Raw genomic sequence first — 20,713 nt, 5'->3', positions numbered from 1 at the left:
TGAACTAAGCTTGAGCCAGCACAGAAAGAGGAGTTGTTTAAAGCATAATGTGTATGCATGCAGGAGATTAGTTAACTATATTCATAAAAGTGCTGGCCATAGTCGGTTTGTCATTTTTACTCTTTTAATGAAGGTCAGTATGAGTGCTCTTTCAAGTCCCTTCCACAAGACAGTAGTCACTAGAGGGTCCTACCATTTGCTCACTGCCAGATTTAGAACATTGCAGAAAAAATGAGATCCACCTCACAGATTCTGTTTGTTATGGCAATGCCTACTACATTGTACAGTGAACTCAAGTTACAACAAAGTTCTCGGGACTGGCACTTTCTTTCATTACAAGTGTATATCAAAATGTCATTATAAACCGAACTAATAAACAGTAAAAAACATGTTGCATCCTGAATTTTTACTTTGTTCTAACTGGAATTTCGTTATAACTGTGTTTTGTTATACCGAAAGTGCACTGTATTATGCAAACTAGTTATTCTGATGTTTTTTTTTTTAACTTTATTATCTCATTCAGTCGCAAAATTGTTGAAGTCGAATGGCGTACAGTATGTAGCCCCATTTTCGCATTGTTTGTATTTACCAGAGACTGCAACTCTCCCGTTTTCGACGGGAGATCTCCCGCCGAAAGCACATTTTTGCACAATCTCTCGTTCTCCCGTTTGAGATTTGATTTCTCCCGCCCCGGCTCTGTGTCTCCCAGTGGAAAGGATTTCTTACTTATTTCTGTCGTATGTTGAAAAACATAAACCTTAGATAGCAACAGAGAACATCTAGAATCCTAGGAACTTCGCGCTTCGCACACATCAATTTGGAGTCTCCCGTTTGCTAGGGGTTTCGGGCGGGAGAATCTCCAGATCAGAAGGTGCTTGGGGTTGGAGTCTCTGATTTACTTGGATCGCATTTTCCTGTACAGCAATGGTAATTGCGTCATAACAACAGCATCATGAGCATGCTCTTGCTTCCGAGAATTGGGAGGGGCCCCCATAAAGTTAAGTGTAAGGTCATTCCAATTCCAGGAAGGAGTGCAATGGGTGAAGAGTCGAGTACCCCAGTAGTAACACCAAGAGTCCCTCCACCACAAGAGTTTCCAGATTACAAAAGATGTACAAATATAAGCACACAATTGCTGAATTTTTTACGTTGTGTCTTCCTTTTCTTGTCGAGTCTGTTTCTTTTTCTTTATCATCATGCCTAATGGATTGTTCTTGACAATTGATTATTATGTGCAGCTTTTGTATCTGCACAGATACAGGGAAAAGAGAATCTTGAAAATACAAAAACCGTATACCAGTGACTCATTACTTGTGTCTGAAATACTATTTTGTTTATGTTTGTGTGGATTTATAGGCCCTATGTATATTTCTGTGTGTGTGTATGTGTGTACAGAGACTCCAACTCTCCCGCTTTCGACGGGAGATCTCCCGCCGAAAGCCCATTTTTGCAAAATCTCCCGTTCTCCCGCTTGAGAGTTAATTTCTCCCGCCCTGGCTCTGTGTCTCCCGCTTGAAATGATTTCTTACTTTTTTGTCGTTTTATGTTGAAAAATAAGCCTTAGATAGCACGAGAGAGCATCAAGAACCCTAATTATTAGAGCTTCCAGGGCCCAAGCGGGCCCTGGACCCCGGCTGCAAGGAACTTCGCGCTCGTGATATGCGCTTCGCGCACATCAAGTTGGAGTCTCCCATTTGCAAGGGGTTTCAGGCGGGAGAATCTCCAGATCAGAAGGTGCTTGGGGTTGGAGTCTCTGTGTGTATGTATGTGTATGCATGTATTTAGTACCTTCCAGGGTGTATAATCTGCGGCGTGCAAGTGGAGATGCCATAAAGCAAAGTTGAAGAGTGAAACTTATAATACAGTATTTCCTTTAAATTCAAAAACTATCTTCAATCCATGAGAAAGTAGATCAAATACCTAGAGTATGTTATATGTACTTGTCATTAGCATTACTGTGCTACTATTACTACTACAACTACTACTACTAAGAGATATATATATATATATATATATATATAAAACGAAGAATCAAGAAATAAACTAGTAATGCATTATTTCGCCAATAAGAATGAGTTTATTGTCCTCAAATTTTCGGTGGCCTCCACCTTCTTCAGGATTCTCGACGGGGAATGAAGGGTACCAAAACACAAATTGAACAACCTTCAAGGGTACCTTTTGGTACCCTTCATTCCCCGTTGAGAATCCTGAAGAAGGTGGAGGCCACCGAAAATTTGAGTACAATAAACTCATTCTTATTGGCGAAATAATGCATTACTAGTTTATTTCTTGATTCTTCGTCATATTGGAGCCAATACGTGAATTCGCAATATGTATATATATATATATAATATATCCATAAATCTATGGATACAACTTTAGGGAGACAGTTTGTGTCTCCTTTAAGGTCTTGTTTACCTTTGGGAACAGTGATTTAAAACATTTTCAAGATATGACATTTGCATAAGTGTAGGTCTTTTGTACCAAAAAACATCCTATATAAAATTCTCGCGATAAAGGATTAAATATAAGGAGATATGTATATTTTTCTTAAATGGTTTCTGTAGACAGTTTAGTCTGGAAGCATTTTTATTATAACTATTGTTCACATTTTGTATATTTAACAATACTTAACATCGATTTTACCAATTCAAATTATTTACAGTGGTTGTTTCTATCCCTAACTCATATTTTAGAACTATTTTAAAGCACTAATGCTGGGTTTTTGTTTCATCTGCAAATGGTAAATATTTCAACTATATTATATCCCATTCAACTGCATGCTTTACTACTGATATTGCCTATCTATAGAATATCTATATATGTTTGCATACATATTTGTTCGCATACATATTTGTTCAATAACATATATGTGTGTATATATTGAAATGTGCAATCCACTTTAACTGTAACTAGGCCGGGGGTGCCTCCAAGGCCCACCCCCCTCGACGTTCCACGCAATGTATCGCTATCGCAAAAAGCTATCGCCGCAACGTTTCATGACTTTTTTCTTTCGAGTCTCCCGCATCTTTTGACACCAAATATGCGATGCCTGGGCGCGCAGTTCCGAAGTTGCGCATAAATATATACGTGCATGTCAGACCAAAAATTGCTCAAAAACGTGAATTCGTGTACAACTTCAATGCAAACTGTGCTTACAGGCAAATTTCATAAAAGCATGATTATTTAGGGATTTTATTGATTAAAATCAATAAATTACATATTTTCTTGTTCAAAACAATGTCGCGGACAAATTTCATCGAAAAACAATGAAAAAAATAAGGTCGAAAAACAGAGAAATACATAAGAAATTAAAAAAACAATAAAATACTTTAAAAAAATTTTGTGATGGCATTTTTTTTTCTCTTACATTTGCTAAGGACACTAAAAAGAATATTTACACAAAAAAGTGCCTGTTTTGAGCTTTATTTAGTGATTTATACCAAATTGTCTGATTTTATGCATCAGTATGCATAAATTAGCATAATTTAGCATAAATGATAATTCATTTAAAAAAATCAAATTCATGGTACTTTAGATTACGTCATAGGCAATGTGTGTGCTAATTTTCGTCGCGATTGAGCGGTCAACGGCCGAGATCTGGGGGGGGGGGGGCGTAAGTGGACATGGAAGTTCAATTAATAACAATTGATTATACTGATACCGGTAGAACCAGGGAGGTGGGCCACCTCCCTGGTAGAACACAGCATATTAAACATTTAGCATACACTTCTTCATGTCACAGAACTTCAGCTATGCAACTCTTATTAGAGGCAGACACTATAAAAGAAGCAAATAAGAACAAATGTATTTAGGAAATTTAGTTCATATTTTTTATTCAGTCTTCTTTCATATCTTTCATATCATATCAGTATAGTAATAATAATTATGCCATTCATATTAATGATATATCTCTACATATATTTTTTTTTCTCCACATGATGCCATACAGCACTCATCACATACATACATACATACATACATACATACATACATACAAACATATAACATTTTTATTTTCTTTTTGAATTCCATAGCATTCAGTGGTTGGCTGGCTGTGTATCCTGAACATCGTCCAAGTGGCATTCTTAACAGGAATGATTCCTTCCGTAGAAAGAAGAGAAAAAGAAGAAGAAAAACATCCCGCATCACACAGCTTCATACGGTAAACCCAACTCACAATCGCAGCACTAAATCCTCTTCTTTTTTTCCTCATTCATTCACCCTTGGAAGAATTTATACCTTTTGCACATTGTATACATTGTATTCTTATTCTTGGGGGCAGTTTTGCAAATTTCAAGAATCCAAAAGATATCAGCCGCCTCACCTAACAATACAAGTGGTGCTGGGTACACATCCTGCTATTAAAAAACACTTTCGACAGAAACCGGGAGTGTGACAATCCACCACTGTGCAACTCTTCCTCCCCTGCACATACTGCTCAAACGGAATACAACATTCAGGTCCAGCATAGATACCGCCATCATCAGCATGAATAAAAAAATCACATGTCCTACAGGGAGTTCAATCTAGCACAAGTCAGTTGGCCTGCACCGCACGGCTTGGCAGTACGTATTTTTATCGTCAATCAAAGGATGAATGTTACACGAGAGTGAGGAATGGTAATACATGTAATTGCAACAGTGAGTAGACGACCAGCCAATCGAGCCAGCACATTTTTGACATGCAATGTTAGCACGTCCTTTCCAACCTGTACAAATGGCAATTAAAACAGGTGGTCTTTGTAGACAGGCGGCCACTACAAAAGACAAGCAGGGCTGCCACTATACTGTATAAGCCATATATTTCGCAAGTCTAATTTTTTGATAATCCGGACTTCCCGACAAATGTCACGCATGGTTAAATTTGCAAATGGGGAGTACAGTAATAAACAGAGAAATGTATGCATGCACATCCCTTGATGGTCGGGATCAGAGTCGATATTTTTGTGCAGCAGAAAAACCAACTTGGCATTCCGACAGACAGCACTGAACCAGAAGCCACCACAAACGGTGAGCAATATTGACACAGGACACAAATCTGGTGGCTGCTGGCTGCACTGACCAGGCGGCCACTATACGCAGGCTCCTTCATTATTTCTCTTTAGAGAATTCTATTCATTTATTTACTTTATCATTGTTGTTCACAGTGGGGGACATTTTAGTGGCTGCATGAAGCAATTGGCACCCAGAGACAGTAGGGAACTTTCACTACATGAGGGGAAGACCAAGAGGACACGGAAGCAATCAGCTGTGACCTTCCCCACACTCAGACTACCATTACCATTTCTAAGCAGTTTCAAGACGAGTCAAGACAAGATCGCTGATTGGCTGGCAGCTCAATCGTGTCTAACATCGAGATCGGACACTATTTTGGCCGAGAACCACTCTCATTTTCCCCACGACGAGAGGTTTTTCGGAATTGAGCATGCGCGGAAGTAAGTTTTGCACACAGCACGCTCAACTAGCGGCTGCGTCGTGCTTGCGAAAGTTCCCTACTGTCTGACCGTACACGCAGACTTCTATCATAACATGAACTGTAGCATCATGCCCTTCAGATCTAGACCCCCTTACAAAAAAGGGGGGAAAACATACATATTTGCACAGCATGCCCTCGATCTCATGTATCATTTGGAACCTAATTATAATATCAAAACATTATTTGTGCGCAATATGATAGTCAAGGGCAGAACACACAACATGTATTTCTACAACATGTAAAATAATACAACATACATAAGTCTTTCACATTTTAGTTGCAGAAAAAAAAAGAGAGAATATCTTTGAAAGCCCTTCTACCACCAAAAATCACAATAATGAATCAAAGTCTTCTTCATTTTTTCTGCTGCACACGCTACACGCTCAAGTTTCATCTTCATTCAACAGCATTAAACCTGTCCCTCCTTAGAAATGTGTTGACTGAATGCTTACTTGAAATTTGCTTGAAAAAAATGCTCAATTAATCATGAATAATGGCAGTTTTCCTGGTATCCAGGCTGCAAGCAATGACCGGTTTACAAGCAGCCTGTTGAAGACTTCTGATCTGGTGGAAGAGAACTAAAAAAAAAAGGGTACTTTTTTTTTTTTTTTTTTTGGGGGGGGGGGGGGGGGAGCCAGGATTTGAATTAACTCACACCAATAACCAACGCATCTGTCATCGTTAATATTGGGAAAGTGAGGTACATTTTTCATTGTGACGGTCGCCAACTCCACAGACATTTATATAATTTACATCCATACGCAGATGAGGACAGTGGTTCATTCTTGGGGTAGACGTGTGTTCTGATGATATGTACCATTTACCCAACAAAGAATTGAATTCAAAGGTTGTAGGAGAGCTTGCATAGGATGACTGCTACCTTCAACCACGCTGTCCATAGCCACTATAGCTATAGGAGATTGAAGTTAGTCCAACTCTGGCTTCAATGACACTCTTCAATTCAAAAATAAAAAGTCATCTTTGGGGGGTTGCCTTAAGCTAATTGTGAGATTCAAATAAAGTCTGGCTGATTCCAGTGACATTACTAACACAGTTCCAAGTTAACTCTCCAATGACACTTCTCACTCATGTGCTTCACTCCCTGTGAGGTTACCCCCATTGTTTTTTTGTTTTTTTTCCTCCATTTGGCAAATTTGATCTGTCGTGACAGATAAACAATTTTCACTCCATACAGGTGACGTCTACTTGCCACTATGGTCATCAACATAGCAAATGTAAATGCCAAATTGTCACAACCACAGACAAATAATATTGATACTTGTATAATATTGCATAAAGTGGTGCACAATCTCTTATCCACATAAAGTACCTTGAACAAGTAGTTTCAAAATGCCGTGAATTTTCACAAAATTGATAATTTTTTTCCCCTATGGCATTACAGATTCCCCTCAACTCAAATCAAAAGCCATCCACTTTAATACATACCACTTAGTTCAACAACTTTAAATACTGTTACTTGGACACACAGGCTGAAATAGGGAATTGATATAAATGCAACTACGTACAGTTGGCAGATTATACGGATATATACAAACATGTCTGCGCAGTAAAAAGCTTCTAAAAGACTTGTCCACACATTCCAGTGGTTCTTTGCAATTTTTATGGATAAAACATTCTTCTCCGCACTTTCATCGTCATCATAAGTAGACATACCTGAAATTAGAAGTCATACACAAAAAGAGTGAAATATCATACACATTGCAAAATTAGGTTCTCTAAACATGAATCATAAAACACAAAAGATGCATTTGCTCAATTTCCTTCTGCAAAGGTACATCAAAAATGTACTGATTTGCTTTCACCGAAGACGAAAAGCCACTTCTGTGGCATCGTCACAAAATATCCTTGAAACAATATGTCCAATGCACAAGACCTCAAATAAGAACAGATCATAAGTTATCATCTACAAGAATGCCCCCTGTGAGTTTATAAAATTTGCATATATGCGAGCAAGTTGCTTTCTGGTGATGAGAGGTACTACTGAGCACTCGGTAACCATGCCAACTGGTGTGTGGGAAATGCACCTCCTCGAGGAGACAATGGAATAAAAATTTGTTTAAAAAGGGGAAACTCTAGTTGTTCATAAGCTCTGCAAACCTATTTTGGGCATTACTTCATCAGCATCGGTGCAAGAAGGACTCTAGTCATCTTTTGGCACTATAAGAAAAAATGAGTGTCCTATCTCAAGCTGATGTGATACCATGGTACCTGGACATACTCGTACAGTATTGACACTCTTTGAAATATTCAAATGCAAATAAAAAATACAATGATAACATGTAACAAAAATAATTAGCATAACAATGATGAAAATAATAGTAATAATAATAACCATAACAATGATGCCACTGATTATAGCAATAATTGTAATAATTGTCCTTAAGAAAAGGCCTCCTTCCTACCAGCAAATATAGACTGCAGTTTTTGACAATGACTAAACAATTTGTATGCAAGATGTTTATAAATCTATGACTAGCTCCCACAGTTTACGTAAGTCAAGTACAGCAGAAAAAAGGATTCCATCACAAATCTATTGCAAATGGTAGGAAACCACTCATGCTAATCAGTGTGCATACTAATGTAAGACATGCACTGCCTTAACTTTTGGAAGCAAGCATAATCATCCTTCTGTGCAAAGTGACGTTAATCACCCTTGGTATCAGCATGGCCACAAACATCGGTGCCTTGAACATACAATGGAGCTCTGGCTGGCAGTTTCAATATTGTTACAGGAGCATTGTAATCCATGGTATGACAGTGTCCCTCTCTCCTTTTGAAGTTTCAAATAATCAATACCAAAACTGACACTTCAATGGAATCTCTTTCATAAACAGGTGCAAAAACAACCAAGTTTCAAATAATCAATACCAAAACTGACACTTCAATGGAATCTCTTTCATAAACAGGTGCAAAAACAACCAAGTTTCAAATAATCAATACCAAAACTGATACTTCAATGTAATCTCTTTCATAAACAGGTGCAGAAAAAAAACCTAGGTATGACCATAAAAAGATAATGTAGGAAAGAAAGAGAGGAGAGAAGAAAAAGGGGGCAAAGAGTTTGTACATCTTTCCAATACCAAACATTATTAATGTTTACATGTCTTCCAATCTTCTGATTATCAAAAAATACAATTGCCGATACATGAAAAATAGATAGCCATGTTTTGTAGGGCAAAAATAGATGCCTTCTTAAAAATATGCCTCTCCTTTTTACCATATATTATCCAAAAGAAAACAGAAAAAAAGCCTTGATACCAAAATCCTAGACCAGTGACTGATGACCAATAATGTTAGGACTGACTAAATGAATTAGTCTATGAACAAGAAATATTTTTGTAATGTTAATCAAGCTTAAAAATCATCACAGCCATACATCTGTAGTTAAAACACATCTGAAACCTTTTCCACATTAACATCATACAAATATTTTTTTTTTTTGCATACACCCCTTCCACTCATAAGGATCATTTCTTTTCTCTCATAAAATGTACATAACGTCTCTTCTGGCTCAAAAAAAGGAACAAAAAATAGCATTTCAATGCGTACAATAAGACAGAGGTAAACACACACACACACACACACACACACACACACACACACACACACACACACACACACACACACACACACACACACACACACACACACACACACACACACACACACACACACACACACACACACACACACACACACACACACACATACGTCTCAGAGAATGCAGCATCTACCAAAGCAATGCAAGTCCACTGGAAGGGGTACAGCTGCAGCATGACCTTTGACCCTCGTGCATAATATATGCGCCTCCAAGCCAGATTAACACCAGCCCACCTCTCAAGATGAATTTCCGTTCAACTTTTCAATCTCACTGTTCAAACTCTTCACGGCAAAGTAATTCATTTGCGTTGGGTTGTGTAATACCACTGATGTCAGTTGTGCACACACAAGCCCTCCCACACTCATCAACTTTCCTATGCAGCATGATGCTAACTAGAAATTGCCAATTTAAGACCACAAAAAGACCACAAAACAAACAAAACTACAGCAGTAGTCTCTGTCCTGTACAAACACAAAGATGAAGCTTGCATTCTTTCATCACCATCGAAAAAGTTTGGAGGAAAATTCATGACTGAGAAATTGCATAAGTCTAATCTTTCAAAAATAGAAAAAGAAAAAGAACTTTTGTTTTGTGTACTTAATTTTTTTCCAGTTGATACAATACATTTTCCTAATACTGTTTTGTTTTGTTTTGTTTTGTTTTGTTTTGTTGGTTTTAGGAATAAGCCCATCATCATCAAAAACAGGCCACAGAGCAAAGCCAACATTTCATTGTTGACAAAAAGTAACCACTTCTGTCAGAATCTTGTTTCTTGATCATGATAGAAATTAAAAACAAGACTTATAAATATCTCCTAAGTCTTGTGCATTTTTCTTAATACTTCTCAGTATTTCCTTTCAATACTGCAAACATCATGCCTTAAGAAAATGACGTAGTGTCACTATGATATGAAGAAGTAATGCAATCTTTGTTGAAATATGTTTATGGAAAGCAGGGCATTTCAAACCCATGTCTGGGCAATTTAAGCATGGTAAGCAGATGTATCATTCAAATCAAACTTATTTGGAAAAACTGCTACTCAGTATATGCCATGATGTGAGCAGCCTTTAGTTTTACAAATCTGCAAAGTGCCTGGAATGCACATCAGGTCTAACATTACCCCCCCCCCCCCAAAAAAAAAAAAAACAACAACAAACAAACAAACAAACAAACAACAACAACAACAACAACAAACAAACAAACAAACAAACAAAACAAAAGCCCAAAACAAGGCAATAAAAATAAACCTGATACGAGGAACATCTTCTCTATACATACAAGTGTAGATCCTGTAGGGCATTTGCCACATGACATAGACAACTCTTTTTACAGCGCAGCCAATTTTTGCAAGACACATCCTACAGTACCACCTGTCCTGCCTGTGCAGCATTCTGCTTGCATCAGATACCTAACCTGTGGTTGTGACCAAGGCATGGCGGTATATTTTTACACCTTACACCACAGTTCAATATACAGACACAGACTCATACACTTTACACAACAAATGCCATACACACTATCACCCGCACAGACATAATTCTGACATAAGCACATTTCATGTGTCAACACCAGACAGTGAAGACAAGAGATGAATACCAGTCTTTCTCCTTTTTCCATCCCATCGGATTCTCTGGACATCCAACCTCAAAAGAGCTGAAAAAGTTCACTCTTCAACACCAGGGAGATTCCACAGACCAACACCAGGGATATTTGTGTCTTTGAATGCATATCTCGAAAAGGGAATAATTCGTACACCAGGGAGGACACTTTGGTCTCAAGTCAAAACATAAAGAGATCTCTGAAATCTTCCAGGAAAACTCCAGCAGAATAAGGGACAGATATCACTGAAAATGTAGACCTCCAGCAGAATAAGGGACAGAGATCACTGATATCTTCCAGGAAGTCTCCAGGAGAATGAGGGACAGAGATCACTGAAATCTTCAAGGGAGCCTCCAACAGAATTAGGGAAACTTGGCAGCTCTGAGCTTGGCAAAATATTTCCATCATCTACAGATACTAACTGTAAGATAAAGTGGATCTATACATGGCTTGCAAGAGGGGGTTAGTACACCTAGTTCTAGACTGCAGGCCCCTAGCTAAGGCACTTTTTAAAAAAATCCTTACTGCCTAGTCACTCATAGTCATAGGGGACTTGCTTCTTTGCATGTGTGTGCTTCCTGAGATGCAGGAAAAATACATCCAAACGCTCACGCAAAACAGCATATCCCAATTCTAAATGTGTATTCCACTCCGGCGGGGAGAATCCATGTGTGGCTGGGAGAATAGAATCATCTTCAGAAGACTGACTTTCTCAGCTGTTACAACAACATTGGTAGTTAACCAGTTACAAGTTCATATCGCTCTTTAGAAACTTAGCTGAAACTGCATTTCTTTTTAACAGCATACAATAAAACTTTACTTCAACACAAGTTTGCAGTTCTATGCCGCCCATTGCATTTACTTGTACTTCTTGTTGTTGTTCTTTTTACTTCACACGTTGGTATTTTTACCTGATAGGTGGTGCAAAGTAAGTGCACAAATTACTATTTCATGCAACATAATCAGTAAACTTATATTCAGCATCTGGTTGAGAATTCATTCGTTAAGACTTTGAAAGTCAATGCTGATTTTTTTTCTATGGTCCACACCAGTTAACAACATGAATCACATACTTTGCCCCACGAAAGCGCGGTACATCTCTACAAAAACATGGCTGATAATTCAGACATCGAAAACGACTGATCTGATGGGGTATTTGAAAGACATGCATGACCCACCAACGTTAAGAAAAAACAACAACGACACATCCAGCCACAATACAAAGGTCTTCTACAATTCAATAGGTATTGTTGAGTGGCAATGATAATTCTCTCTCTCTCAAAAAACAACAACAACAACTTATAATTACATTTCTTTGACAGAGAGAAGAGAGAACCGACAGAGACGTGAACAACATCCTGCGTAGTCATTTTGTGCTAGAAAAATTCTGCAGTACACAAGCAATGCTAAAAGACTTTGAAAATGATAATGATCATGTATTAATGACCACAGATCCTCTCACTTTGCAGCCAGTGTTCAGGCAGTTTTGAGTTTGGAAAACTTAGACATTTTTACTGATGACTCATTAAAAAAAGAAATAGTCGTAATAACAATCATAAATTGTACTGTGGGGTGGCACAAAAATCTGTTCCAATCTCGGAAACTTCTGTGAAGAGTTAGCAAACATACCACTGTTTCATTGCAAGCAATGTCATCTATTTTCTGCACACCAAGTATTCTAGTGAACGTACGCGTACAAGTACATTTTGGCACAGCTGTGCAATATGTGTACTTCTACCATTTCCCATATCAATGCACTCAAAGCATTGATTATCCTTCTTTTCTGTCTTTCCTATTATGCCCATCAAACTTTTGCAACTACCTTCTTCTTCTTTTTTTTGTGCCCCACCCTCTCCCTTGCTCCTCCCTCTCATCACTTCTTCTCCAAAATGTTTTGACAGAGATCAGACATACCAGCAGAAGAAACGGTTCGTTTCTCTTTGCCATGTGTGGCCAAAGAGCAGAGGGTGGACCTAGCTGAGCAGAGTCAATGTAGCATTCTCAGAGATGCACTTGAGCAAACAAACTCAACATCAACGATGCAAATTTCACATCCAGTAATCACCACTAGGAGGAAATTCCCGACTTCATCAAAAACTGACACTTTTGTTTCGAGCGAAACCATTGTATAAAGATGGATGCGTCTCGATGAGAGACAAGATGGAAAGCAGAATCAAGAATAGCAGTGTATTCTTAGTTTTTGGGTGTGTTTTTTTTCTCTACAGAAAATATCTTGGACTCTTGTTGCAAAGAGAACTGACATAACTGACTCTTGTCACAGCAAATACATTTTTCTTGCCCCACAGGGCAAAGTTTTGTCTCTGTGTTTTAGTGTTCTTCAAACCACAACATATGAGAACCTTCATGATCAAGTGATCAAGTTGGTTTGATAAGTGAGAAGAAGCTATTTGCTCAGCATTATGAAATATACATTACATAAATTCTTGTTAGGTGAGGGGGGCTCACAAGTAACAGCTTTCAGCTCACGATGCCCTAAGGAAGCATATTGTTTGCAATGGGCCAAAAGGGACCACAGTGGAATTCACGGCTCATGGGGAATGAAAGCGGAATTCATCACTCCCTTTTTACACCCTCTCACATGCATATTTTGTTCCGATTGGAGTAAGCAATCGGTCATCGATGGAATACATTCACACAAAGTCAGATTTGATACCGTTTCAGGTAGTCGTACAAAACAGTCACACATTGACCTGAGTTACACGTAATTCATTCATCAAGATCATGGGTGCCGAATCCTATCCCAATGACCACATCTGGGTCGTAGGCTGGAGGCTGCTTGCCGGCCAGGGGGTGGGTATCCCCGGGCCTAGAGATGGGAATATTGTCTGTCGGCGTGGAAACACCACTCCCTGTGGAGTTGGATGCGTAATCGCTGCTGCACTCAGAAGGCGACGGGACGTGCTCGGCCTTGGATTGCTCCGTGTCCTTCTCGCGCCTCTTGACGATCAGTCGGAGGTTCTCGTTCTTCCGATCGACGATCCCACCTTTCCGGGACTCGGTCTCCGGAGGATCACTCATCCCACTGTCCTCCCTGTCTTTGTCCACTTCCTCCTCGTCTCGCGGCACGGGATCAATTTTCGGTTGTTCGGAGACTTCGTGCAATCCCTTTCGCAAACTGCCGCCCTCTCTTGGCGAGCTGTGACCACTCTCTCCCTCGTTGGCGACCACCGTGCTCTCGCTGTCGTCCGTCACATTTCCCGCTCCCTTGCCATCCTCGCTGCTGCTGCTCCCGCACTCGTCGGTCGTGCTGTCGCTCCGCACGGTGCCCTCTTGCTGCACGCTGTCTGTCTCATCTGATGCGCTCGACGCTGCAGCGTGGGCGGAATATAAACTCTCGCTATCTACACTTCCCGCCACACTCGGCTCTCGTATACTGCTAGCGTCACTTTGTTCGCAGTCTCTCGTTTCATCGCCTTCGGCGACGGCAGCTCGCCAAGATTCATCACGCAAGTTGATGTCAGGCATCTCAGTCTCTGACCTGTCCGACACGTCATCAACATCCGCCGTCACAACAATTCCTGATGACACTGAAGACGTTGTGCTCGCATCTGGTGCTATTGCACTATGAGCTATTTTAATGCTCGCTGCAGCATCCTCAAAGTCTTGCTGTATGATTGTGGGGGAACAAGGAAAATAAAAACAAGTTAATCCACACACTTGAACCCACACAGGGAACCATTCGCTTGCTCTTCCTGAGCACCTAGTCTGTTTCACAATATCAGGATATATCTGTCCTTTTACCAGTGCACAAACTTAAATCACAACTCATGCTTACCAGTAGAATTCAAAGGATGTTCTTGGACACTAGAAAATTTCCTTTATTCGTGCCCAATAGAGCAAATTAAATCTAGAATGAAATTGAAATTAAAAACCAATATTGAACTAAAACTTATATCAAACCCTGCAAATGAATTTGATATCACATATGAAATTTAAATTTAAATTTACACTAAAAACTGAAACTGAAAGTGATCTTGAAATAAGATTTAGAACTAACACTGCAATTGAAATTGAAATTGATGTTGACAATTCAAATTATATTGAAATTAAAAAAAAATGGAAATAAAACTGAAATTGAAATTGTTTCCCCTCTATCTCACCAGCTTGGCTTGTAGCTTGCGCAGGGCCTCCCCAACTTCCAGAGTGGTGGACGGGGGTGAGAGATTGAAGGAGGCAAACTGGTTGAAGATGGTCGATGAATGCTTCAGCGGTTTGCTCTGGGAAGGGTCAAGGGTTTGGTGGGGGAAGGGGCGGAGAAGTTACACTTACGACGACGACATTTTAGGAAAGGCTGGCAAAGGATTACGAAATGCCTGTTACAACTTCTGATGCCAGTGCACTCCCCCCACATCTCTCACAAGTATTAAAGGGATCGTACAGTTTTGGTTGAGACCGAATTTCAGGTTTCTAACATTTTTTGGCGACATAATGAGAAACTTCTTATGAAATATGAAAGACTAAGAGCATATAATTCTATGAGAAATTCAACTTTTATTTGATGAAAATTAGTTTTAAAATGGCTGAGATATCCAAAAAAGAGCGATTCTAGTAAAGTGTGGGACCCACACTTTTTTTACAATCGCTTTGTTTTACTTTGTTTTTGGATGTTTCAGTCATTCCAAACACGATTTTCACCAAATAAACTTTGAATTCCTCTTAAAATGGTATGCTCTGTACTATATCATAAGTGCTTTCTTGGAATGTTGCAAAAAGTTAAAAGCCCAATTCTCATCTCCACCGATACTGTACCATCCCTTTAACAGTAATAACATGGCAAATTATCTACCAATCACATAATTGTGGTTCATAAAAGCACAATTATGTTGATAATAATGATCACCGTTATGATAATAGAAATAAAACAAGAGACATTCATCACCATGATCACCTTTTATCAGAAATGATGAATATACATCAAAAACCTGAATTTGTCAATACCACTGGTACAGCAATTCACACCACAAGCCATGTATGTAAATCTATGCATTTAACAAGATATTACAACATTGAGATTTCAGGCTATCCTCAATGTAAACCTTTAGTGAGACAAATACCCATCAAGGGAGTCAAGGCGACCTGTGTTTTACAAAGCTTTATGAAGCGTAACTCAAGCACGACTCTCTCAATCTACACATAGGCATGTAACTGATGCACAAGAGGTATTGGAGCATGCAGAATCCAATCAATAAAGCACCTTCATGCTCATAATCCACAAGTTGGAGATGTGCCCCAACTCGTGTCCATGAATTCATGAACTGTGTACGTCATATAGCAAATCAAAGTATTTGTGAATCAGGACTTCCCGACTATTTCATGAGTGGTTTAAATTTATGGTCGTGGAGTACAAAAAGAAATTGGGAAGTGCACACATCTATTCACACAGCAAATACCAAGACTTAAAGGGTATGTACAGTTCTGGTCGAGTTAAGGATTTAGTTTTTAACGTTTTGCAAGATATTCAGAAACCACTCTATGAGATGTCAAAGAGCATGCAGTTCTAAGGGGTATCAAAAGTTTATTTGATGAAAATCGGTTTTGAAATGGCTGAGATATCCAAAAACAAGGTGAAACAAAGAGATCCTAATAAAGTTGTGGCATGTCGCCTTTTATTATTAGCACTCTTTTGGATATCTCAGCCATCTGAAAACCAATTTTCATCAAATGAACGTTGAATCCTTCTTAAAATTACATGCTCTTTCATATTTCATAAGAGGCTTTTCATTATCTCACTTAGGAATGTTCAAAACATGAATTCCCACCTCAACCAGTATTGTACAGTCCCTTTAAGGCCTACTAAATTGTATGATCAAGTACATTGTTCACATACTGCATACTGCACATCCAGTACATGTACATGTACGTGTTTACGTCACATTCACGTTGGGATCACAGCCAATATTTTTGTGTGCTGTGAAATTCCAGAGTAGCACCAAATTCTCCATATTTGCACAAATAAAAAATGTGCAAAATATATGCCATTTACAGTACATTTGGTTACGACTTGTTTGCCTCTTTTTCTTGTGGTGGCAATGGTGGTAAAACTAATGTCTGTTTCTATAATGGCATACTTGATGTCTCATCCCGTGTTTGATTACTGTAAAAGTGGATATTTTCGCGCGACTAATTTTTCGCGCTTCGCCGGGCAAGAAGAGTTTCGCGTGTTTTCAATTCCGCGGAATCAAGACATCACGCACAGGAGCACATGGCAAGCAAAAATATTCGCGTGCTTTTATTTTCGCGCTAGTTTCTGGTTGCGCGAAATGCGCGAAAATTTCCCCTTTTACAGTACTTTATCTTTATCTGACAAGTGTTATTCATGCCCCCCCCCCATTTTTTTTGGTCAATTTACAATCATCGTTTACACTGCCAGGGGTGTGAGAGTCCTTGCAGAAAAAAAAAGTCTGAAAAATCAGAAACATATGGAAAAAAAGTCTGAAATGCCTTAAACTATAAAAATTTCAGTGCATCTGAACTGCAAAAAAACTGTAACGGGGGGTTTGGGGAAGAGCAAAAAAACCCGAGATAAGGTTAAAATCTGAGCTCTCACAGCCCTACACTGCTTACACTGCTTCAACGGAGGATATCAGAGCAGAAAAGAGGGTGTAAAAAAAAAGAAAAAAAGAAAAAGAAATCACAGCTTTTCTCACCATCCATGATTTTCTCTTCCCCTTCTTCTTCTTGGTCGCCGCCTGAAAGACATCGTCGTCGTCGTCTGACTTCTTGCGAAGAATGGTGAATGCCCCCTCCTCATCCCTGAAGGAAGCTCTTCGACTCAGTGATGAGCCTTTTTGTCGGGGAAAATATTCAAATGGACAAAATAAAATAATGATATCAAAGTACAATGTACTTAGATAGAACACAAGTTCACCTTAATATTCATGTAGATTGAGTGAATGCAGCAATATCAGTAGAAAGTGAAAGTTTTGAGGAAAATCGGACAATTTGTTCAAAAGTTATGCATATTTTCAGCTTCAGTACCGCCACTGCTGGATGAGAAGACTATTACAGCAGTTTTGATTTCACACGCATAGAGCAATAAAAAGAAAATATAAAGCAAATTCAACATACTTTCACTTTTCTCACATAATAAAAGAGCACTTGACTTGCCTCTTTCAGAAGGTAATAGTGCTAATATTACCGATGAGCATACACTTTTTGATGCACATAATATTCGCTGTCCGGGGCTATTTGTGGTTCTTTAAAGGGAACGCAAACCCAAACAGCAAGTTGGATTGAGTGAAAGCAGTAACATCAGTAGAACACATCAATGAAAGTTTGAGGAAAATCGGACAATCGATGCAAAAGTTATGAATTTTTAAAGTTTTAAAGTTGGAACTGCTGGGTAAGGAGACTACTAGAGGTTATGACGTATGAGTGGACTACAATATAAAGAAAATATAAAGGGAATTCAGTAAAAAAAAATCATTTTTCATGAAAATTACACATTCCATCAGCTTGATACTGACATATGTTAGGGGTAGCACTTATCTCCCTGCCTTATGAAAGCGGTTAGTCAAGTACTCTTTCATTTTGCTAGAAAAGTTAATTTTTTGTGGAATTCCTTTTATATTTTCTTTATATGGTTGTCCACTCATATATCATAACCTCTACTAGTCTCCTCATCCAGCGGTCCCAACACCAAAACTTTAAAAATTCATAACTTTTACATCAATTGTCCGATATTCCTCAAACTTTCACAGATGTGTTCTACTAGTGTTAATGCTTTTACTCAATCCACACTGCTCTTTGGGTTTGCGTTCCCTTTAACCCGTTGAGGACGAGTCCTGAGTATACTCAGGAATGCCAGGGATGCTCACCTGAGGACAGGGAGGGCACGGGGCTGGCCCCGCTCTGGGGGCTTCCCCCGTCCGAGGACCCGTGCCCCTCCCCCTTCGGCAGGAGCTTGCTGAGGTAGGCTATGAGACATTCGATCTGCTGGCGCTCTGAGGAGAACGGCTCGCGGGTGACCTCATACTCAAACCTAGAACACACCACAAACGCAAATATAGACGGACACATACATCACAGAGAATAGATACACACATTAGCAGTTAATGGCGAGAGAGAAAATTTATGCATATCTTTTCTTCACACTAGCCCCTCAGCATACAAAGAGCATATGCACGTAATGACCATTGGGGAAGCTAATGAGTTTTTTGGAGTAGTCAGATTAAATGTTTTGTTATTAAAAATTATGCCAAAGAGAAAAAGTATCAGTAGTACTTGGAGAAATCTGGATTTTTTTAAAGGCATTGTGTAAACTCTTTACGGATAGATATACATATTTGAACTTCATCCTCAATTGAACTATTAAACCTGAAAATGACACCTTAAAATTTGTGGAGAAACCACAAAAAATACAGTTTACCGGAACTGGCCAAGCAAGTAAAAAAAAAAAAAAAAAAAAAAAAAAAAAAAACCTTGACAGAACACAGATCAAATCTAATAGTTTGGAATTATTCTGTGAACATAACACTACAGACAAATCATCACTGACATAAGACTGGACAGAGTCAAGAAAACACAATTTCATATTTGTATGTAGAACACCCTGCAATGAAGGTCAATCTTTCAGGTTCATATTTCAGGAAACATGAGCTTCGATCACAGGCCACAAGACCAGGAACAACTGGATATTTATCTGACTCAAGACTAAAAAAAGATATCTGGGCAATAACTACTTCAAATGAATTCACAATGGCAAAACATCACCTGGAGCCTTTGACAGTACGGTATAGAATCAACCCTTAATCAACCCTTCCCAACCTCCAATCCTTGTGATGGGGAGCGGGTCTCCGCCCCCTCTCTTACCATTCTCGTCTGTGATTGGCCTCCTGCGATCTCCGCTCCTCCTCCTTTCGCCTCTCATTTTCCTCCCGCTGGAGTTCGACGAACTCCTTATAGTCGCGGCTCTGGGCCTGGAACTCGGCGTTCATCTGACGCCGCATCTCGTAGAGGTTGTCAATTTCTAAAATATTAGAGGGAAGATGGACGCAATCCCCATCAGGACTGAATATCAATCAAATTCTATATCAGTATTTAAATCCTTCTTCTCCATTCCCCACCTTTTTTTTTATTATCTACTCTTCTTTCCTTCTTCTTCTGCTCTTCCTTTTCTTTCTTTGTAATATTGTAATTATGATCATTACAGCAGTAGCATCATCATCCTCCTATCTTTACAATCATTAGTATGATAATTATCAGTCATATTATTATAATCACCATTTGCCATAATTTCTTTTTGAAATGTTTACAGCTTCCTGCATAGTCTCATTTCATGTCTTTTCACCATTTCTTTTTCGCCACTACCATGTTGTTTCTATCCCAACCAAATATGCCCAGACCGTTCTATCATATCAATTTCAAACTGATTCAAAATCATCAAGTATATACACCTCTCATCCCTAACGTCTCCATAGCAACCAGCCGTACCTTTCTTGATCCTCTTCTTCTCATTTCCAAGCTCCCGAGACCGCGCCCGTGCCTCGTCTTCCCTGCTGTGGAGGTTCTGCAGCCTCTTCCTGAGCTCATCCTCTTTGGTCTTCAGCTCTGTGACTTTCTTGAAGTAAATCTTTTTTGTTGAGGTAAAGAAAAAAAAATGGCAGAAAAAAGAATAAATTAATACACAAAGCTTGATTTCATACTGAAGAATACATGGTCTTCTTTTTACACGTCATTCATGGAATACACTGTAAATCTGCCTGAATGGCTAATCATGAAATATATGTTCTCATCCTTGTACACTAGCAAAAATTAAAGAATAAATATTTGAAATTTTTCAGCAAAATTACAAACACTTGATGCATATTCAAAACAGGTGTATGGTACAGATTACCAACATTGATATGGGTGTGTGAGACTGAAATTACTTGTTACAGGAATGAAGGTTTCTTCATCTTTTCCTCCTCCTTTTCCTATTTTTCTTTCATTCCCACATTGCAAAAATGTTTATTCTCAATTCTGGGGGGTGTTTCATCAACGTTTGTCAGCGCT

The 20,713-nt window shown here is 39.0% G+C and overlaps 1 protein-coding gene across 1 annotated transcript in view; it reads right to left on the bottom strand.

Moving 5' to 3' along the window:
- Nucleotides 1–12,045: 12,045 nt before the first annotated feature.
- LOC139742593 (uncharacterized) overlaps nt 12,046–20,713 on the bottom strand; it is a 62,918-nt gene continuing 54,250 nt past the window's right edge. Inside the window, exons 6-11 of the mRNA XM_071653122.1 lie at nt 20,153–20,291; nt 19,532–19,688; nt 18,538–18,701; nt 17,368–17,504; nt 14,821–14,937; nt 12,046–14,326 (exon numbers count right to left, since the gene is read on the bottom strand). Of these exons, the coding sequence (XP_071509223.1) occupies nt 13,427–14,326; nt 14,821–14,937; nt 17,368–17,504; nt 18,538–18,701; nt 19,532–19,688; nt 20,153–20,291 (1,614 nt within the window). The 3' untranslated portion in view covers nt 12,046–13,426. The remainder of the gene's footprint in view (nt 14,327–14,820; nt 14,938–17,367; nt 17,505–18,537; nt 18,702–19,531; nt 19,689–20,152; nt 20,292–20,713) is intronic.

Source organism: Diadema antillarum, unplaced genomic scaffold, assembly GCF_040938485.1.
Source record: "Diadema antillarum isolate AM-2024a unplaced genomic scaffold, OU_Dant_1.0 seq00001007_RagTag, whole genome shotgun sequence".
NCBI classification, from domain to species: domain Eukaryota; kingdom Metazoa; phylum Echinodermata; class Echinoidea; order Diadematoida; family Diadematidae; genus Diadema; species Diadema antillarum.
This window is presented reverse-complemented; position numbering and strand designations above follow the sequence as displayed.